This window comes from Pelecanus crispus, chromosome 18, assembly GCF_030463565.1.
Source record: "Pelecanus crispus isolate bPelCri1 chromosome 18, bPelCri1.pri, whole genome shotgun sequence".
Lineage (NCBI taxonomy): Eukaryota > Metazoa > Chordata > Aves > Pelecaniformes > Pelecanidae > Pelecanus > Pelecanus crispus.
The window spans coordinates 6,168,936-6,175,296 of NC_134660.1; the positions used below are offsets into that span (position 1 = coordinate 6,168,936).

Sequence of the window (6,361 nt, forward strand, 5' to 3'; positions counted from 1 at the left end):
CCACGCTAATCCAGCTCATGTCAACACCACTAAATTCAAATATTGAAGTAATTAAAAGTGCAACTTCACCATTTCTCTTTTTCCCACTAGAGACATCCTTGGGGAAATATCCTTACATGCACTGAAACTGGTATGATTTCTATTCCACCCACATCTGGGCTCACTTGGGAACTAAATCCAGCACAACCCGTCTTGGGTCAGCCAGTGACCCCGAACAAAAATAGCTCTGGCAGAAAGCTGGATTTATGGAATAGGGTGGAGCCCATCCAAGTGTAAACCTAACAAACCCACCACTTGAAGTTAATGACAGAGAAGCAACAATTTCTCCATTCTGTTCTGTGCGTGATGAGCACAAACGTGACTCGTGCCATCTACGCAACGTGACAAAACACAGGGTGACATAATCAACCCTTGAACAGGTCAGAATCTCCGGTGTAATTTGGGTTTGACACAATTTAAAATGCATCAGCTTCAAGAGTTAATTACAGTCTCCAAAGCAGTAAAAATAAGAGAAGCAAATGTAAAAACACCAGCAGCAAAGCTGGGTCAGCAGGCTGGGGCCACAGCTCTACCGGCAGCATCAATCAGGGCTTAGCAGAGTTTAGCAATTTTACTGAAAAGCCACACTTCTGGTAAATTCCAATTAGCTTTCCCAAACGTTCCAGTGCAGACAAGCCTAAAGTCAGGGGATGATAGTACCAAGGTTAGAAAAATTATCAGTACTAATTATTTTTTTTTTTTAACAAAAGATTTTCGGCCCACAGCACAGACACAAGACAACCTTGAAGTGCAGGCAGAACTCTGCCTGCAAACTGCAGATTGCGGCCAAAGTAACGCACGTGTTCTCATGCAAAAGAAACCAGAGTTTGAACCGGCGTCACGAGGAAAAGCCTGGTTTCGAGTACCAGTGACCAAGGTATTGCAGTTAAAGGGACACCTGATGGTGTATTAGACACAGCAGGGTTGTCCAGATGACATCCTTAGGTGCGATCAGCATGTAATAGGACGGGGCGGGAATCAAACTGCACATCCATTGTAAGGATCCAGAATTGCTAGCTTGTTCTACTCATCCTCTTTCATCCAAAATTAGCAGAGTCCACCAGTGCAAGGCACCTCTCCATTAAATAGATTCCTAAATGCAACAAACATGCTATGCTGATTTTTTAAGTTATCTAGCAATCAGTTTCCAATATTTCATTTAGATTTCTAGTACACGTTAACCAAAGAATAAAAACCCCAAGAACACACTGTTACATGCAGGTTTCCTGCTAATTACAATGACTTTGTTCGCAAGCCCTTTGTAATACAATTAGCGTGTCACGGCGTGCACAAATGAGAAACAAATTTAAGCTTTTAGAGGCACCACAGAATTTATTTAAACCTGACATTTCCTCATGTTCAAAGCTCAGCTGTTCACATTATGTTTGTCATAGTACTTAAACACAAACGCCCTCCCTACCCAAACAGAAATCCAAAATATAAAACAGAAAATAATATAAAATATGCTGGTTGTTATTATATCTCGCACTGCCAGGATCTGAGCCCTGACCTCGCAGCACCAGAGAAGACGGGTACACCCCCGTAGCCAGTTGTGTAGCACAAAGATTCCCGAGCACTCAGCGGCTGATGCAGCCAGACCTCAAAATCTACAGATTTCATCCAGAGGAGACATCACAGTTTCCTGAAAGAGCTTAATTTTCTCCTTCCTCAGTAGTTTCATGCCAGCTGAGGACGCTTAGCCCACCTCTCTTCTCTTGGCTATTGCCAGAGCCACTCTCAGGTGCGTCCAAAAACTGCACGGGCCTGACAAGTTACTGATTTCGACCATCTTCTCCAGAATGCAAGTGGCAGGAGAGGAATGTTCTTTAAAGCCTGAGCAAAACTGGGGGCGGGGGGGCAGCCAACAAGTCACATTTTTATCCCAAAGGCTTCCCTTTGGTAATTACAAATCCTTGCACAAGCAGGGGCATAAGAGTTTATCAGGAAGAGCTCGCATGAATCTTTTATAATGGAAAGTGAAAGGCAGCCACAGACTTAGGGTCCCCACCGGCTGTCCTCTCTATCAGTGCTGCTCAGGATTTAGCTGTACTTCACAGAGGAAACGGGGATGAAAACGCAGATCTTCCCGAAGCCCACTGCGTCTAGAAGGGAAATAAAACCATAAAGATCAGGAAATATTAACGCAGCGAGGCTGCACCGGTGAACGGCTGTAACGCTCCTACGGGGCTGGAGCAACCTTGGACTTGGTGACTTTTATTGCTAGTTTTTTTCCATCTCAACTTTGCACAGATGTCAGCATAGGCGAGAGGGGAGGCGTACGAGGTGGGAGACGGAGGCAGATGGGATCTGATGAGCGGGAGAAGAGGGAGGTTTTCCAAAAGGGTGATGGAAAGCCCCCACAGACCCAAAGGCAGGGCTCGGTGCTCCCCGCCTGCACCCTGGGCACCCTCACGCTCACCTGGCTCTCCCCAGCGTCCCCATTTCATAGAAAATTCCCCGATTTTGCGCCGGCTTTGCCACACCGCCCGGGGCGCCTCGCAGCAGGGCGGGCAGGCAGGGCCCGTGGCCAGGCGGGCTGGGGGGGGCGGGCTGCCCGCCACAGGTCCCTCAGGGCCGGCTCAGCTCCCTCAGGGCCGGCTCAGCTCCCTCAGGGCCGGCTCAGCTCCCTCAGGGCCGGCTCAGCTCCCTCAGGGCCGGCTCAGCTCCCTCAGGGCCGGCTCAGCTCCCTCAGGGCCGGCTCAGCTCCCTCAGGGCCGGCTCAGCTCCCTCAGGGCCGGCTCAGCTCCCTCAGGGCCGGCTCAGCTCCCTCAGGGCCGGCTCAGCTCCCTCAGGGCCGGCTCAGCTCCCTCAGGGCCGGCTCAGCTCCCTCAGGGCCGGCTCAGCTCCCTCAGGGCCGGCTCAGCTCCCTCAGGGCCGGCTCAGCTCCCTCAGGGCCGGCTCAGCTCCCTCAGGGCCGGCTCAGCTCCCTCAGGGCCGGCTCAGCTCCCTCAGGGCCGGCTCAGCTCCCTCACGGCCGGCTCAGCTCCCTCAGGGCCGGCTCAGCTCCCTCACGGCCGGCTCAGCTCCCTCAGGGCCGGCTCAGCTCCCTCAGGGCCGGCTCAGCTCCCTCACGGCCGGCTCACCTCCCTCACGGCCGGCTCAGCTCCCTCACGGCCGGCTCAGCTCCCTCACGGCCCGCTCACCTCCCTCACGGCCCGCTCACCTCCCTCACGGCCGGTTCAGCTCACTCAACCGGCACCGCACCCCCTCCCCACGGCCGGCAGCCAAACCGGGGGGCACGGAGTAAGCGGGAGGACGAGGCCTCACAACCCCTCACACCCCCCCTGAGGCAGCGGCGGGAAGGCGGCGGGGGTGGGGGGGGTGTTTCCACCGGCCTCCCCGCTCCTCACACCGGCCCGTTCCCCCCCCGCCCGCCGCAGCGCTCACCGCAAGCGGAGGTTGGCCATGAACTCGGGCATGGTGACGGCGTCCATCAACACAAAGTCCGCTTTGCCGAACTCCAGGCTCTCCTGCTCCGCCATGGCGGCGGCGACGGTTGAGGCTCGCGCTGCCCCGCCGCTCCCCGGGGCGGGGGGGGGGGGCCGCCCGCCTCGCGCACCGCCTCGCGCCCCGCCGGGCCCCGCCTCACCGCAGGTGAGGCGGGGCCCGGCGGGCCGCGAGGCGGGCGCCCCCTGCCGGCCCACCTCGAGGACCGCAGCCTCCGCCGGCCCCGCCCCTCGCCGAGCGCGGGAGGGGGAGCGAGCGCGCCCTCTGGCGGGGAGAGGCGCGTACAGCCCCTGGGCGGCGCGGGGTGGGGGGGGGGTGCGAGGCGGCGCGGGCACCCCTGTCCTTGACCTTGACCTTGACCTTGACCCCATCCCCGCAGCCCGGTGGGTCCCGATGGGCTGCAGCCCCCAGCTGAAAGCAATGACACACACACCCCCCCCGGTTATAGGCAGCGGCTCCCGGCTCCCTGCCTGCTCCTCGGGGTGGACGGGGCTGGTGGGAGCCCTTGGAGGTGAGCTGGGGGGGTAAAAAAAAAAAAAAAAAAAAAAGAAATACCCTAAAATACCCTATTTCTGGTTTGCTTTTCTGGCGTGTTCAGCTCCGCAGGGGGATGTTTTCTTGTCTTGTTTCATGCACCATGCTGAATTTTTTTTTTTGGTGATGTTGCAAGTGCCTAATTTGTACGATGCTAATTAAATACCTGCAAATGCCCCAGGAAAGCGAAGGCAGCGTCCTGCTGCCAGGGCTCCCGCTCCGCTCTCCCTCAGCAGAGGCGTCAGGGCCGTGACAAGCGGGTGTTAAATCAGGCGTGGGCAGTGGCGATGGAGCCCAGACCCCCCGCCCTCCCGAGGAAGAAGGCAGCGGCCGGGTGTGCCCGGCAGAGCCTCCTCTGCCTCTGTCCCCGCAGGCAGAAGAAGAAGGTGGCTTATTCCACCCGCATCCACAAGCTCCTGAACCAGGTAAGACCCGACTGCGCTGGGCTGCACCACCTGCTTTCCAAGCTCCGCTTGGTCATCCGCGTCTCCAAGCCTGCACGCTGGCGTGTTACCTGAATCGGGAAGGTTTCCACTTAAAATGAAGGCATGGTGGACGGGGCCGGGGAGCTCTGCCCGAGCCGTGCCGGCGGGCAGCTCCTCGAGCCGTGATGCTCGGGTGGTTCTCTCCCCGCAGTGCCGGCGGGCAGCTCCTCGAGCCGTGATGCTCGGGTGGTTCTCTCCCCGCAGTGCCGGCGGGCAGCTCCTCGAGCCGTGATGCTCGGGTGGTTCTCTCCCCGCAGATGTGGTCCGCTGGAGCCTCCTGCCTGGCGGCTGCCGCCCTTGCCTGGCTCGGCAGCCCCCGGCTGCTCGGGGACGTGGCGCTGGAGGCCGCCCGGCTGGCCCGCTGTGGCAGAAGAAGCCACCTCGGCTACCGGGAGGTCCTGCTGGCCATGAAGCTGGTGCTGCTGCGTGAGCTCTCCAAGCCTCCTCCGGGATCCTCAAGCTGTGAGCAGCTACTGAAGGGACCTGGCGAGACAGGACAGTCTTAAGAGTATTTTTAATGTGGTTTTGGTAAATAAAGTATTTATTAGCATTGTTTAACAGATCTCCTACCTGGGCTGGAGCTGCCAGCAGCGAGAGCAGCAGGTGAGCTCGGACCACCATGTGCCCGGTTACCCGCGTGCCCCGAGAAGGGGCGCGGGAGGGAGGGTGCTTGCACACATCTGCCTCCATAAATATTTGCAGAACGGCTCTGCCAGCGGGCGAACGGTCCCCAGCGCCCAAAGGGCGCTGCCCGGCCCGAGACCCCACTTTGCTCTGACAGCCCAGGCTGCCTGGGAGCTGTGGGGCAGCTGGGTGCCTCTTCGTACCAGATTTGGCCAGGAAAGGGGAGAGGAGGAGAGGCGGTCGTTATTCCAAGTCCTGGGGAAATGCCAAGCTTGGAGAGCAGCAGCATCCCCGGGTGATGCTGTGTTAGGTGGTGGCATGGCGTGACCTGTTTCCAGGCTCTCCGTGGAGCCGCTTCACGAGCCGGTCCCCCCTGCGCGCAGGGATGTCTCCAGGTTCTCCGGCCCCCTCCCGCAGCTTCAAACCCAGCCACGGGGATTGCCGGGGTGCCTGGCAGTGCCCGGCCACCCGCCTTCCTGTGTAGGGGTTCCCAGTCCCGGCCAAGTGCCGCCAGCTTCTGGCCGTACTGGAGCAACCTCCCTGCAGCAGCCTCCCCAGCCTTTGAGCTTCTCCCAGGAGCATGGGCAGGAGGCTGGAAAAGGGCCGGATCCCTCCAGAGGGATCTGGCCCTCGTCACCTCACACTGCTGGCGTGAGCTGAAGGTTGTGCAATGCCTCTTCAAGCGGCTTTGCAGTGGGAGATGTGAGAGGTCCGCCTGCCTCTGAGCCACCCCCTGCGGCTGCCGGACCGCTGCCAGCGTCCGGGGGGACTTGCTGGACCGGGGGGTGGCAGACACGGTAGCGGGTGTCACTGGTGTAAAGCAGCTCGTGGTTAGGGCTGGTGGTAGCTCTGGCCGTGTCCCCAAGCCATTTGCTCTCTCCATTCTCCTGTGCGTATCTAGACCCGTGTAGCATGACGGGCTGTCGCCTACCAATGGCTGTTTCCATAGCAAATATCAGGATAACCGTTGCCTTCAAGGAGCAAGTCCTGCCCAAGGACTGAGGGTTCAGGAGCTGCTGCCCAGGGGAAGGTTGAGTTTTGATGCCCTGACTGCTGTCTCCGCTGCATGTGATGCACTGCCTCATCGCCATCGCCATGCTGAGAGGCTTTGGCGTCCCCAACCCTTGTTCTGGCAGTCCTGACTCTTGGTTGAGTACTGCTTGCTCCAATTCATGGATCCGGGGACAACTCCTATAGGAGAGTCCCAGCTCTTGTAGAAGAGCTGCAGGTGA

General features: G+C 58.5%; 1 protein-coding gene across 2 annotated transcripts in view; it reads right to left on the reverse strand.

The window, feature by feature from the left end:
• The window catches only part of MYO1D (myosin ID), a 163,838-nt gene extending 160,317 nt beyond the window's left edge, over nucleotides 1-3,521 (reverse strand). For both annotated transcript variants that reach the window (XM_075722696.1, XM_075722698.1), the window contains exon 1: nucleotides 3,427-3,521. In XM_075722696.1, coding sequence (XP_075578811.1) covers nucleotides 3,427-3,521 — 95 coding nt within the window. The remainder of the gene's footprint in view (nucleotides 1-3,426) is intronic.
• Between the last annotated feature and the right edge of the window lie 2,840 nt (nucleotides 3,522-6,361).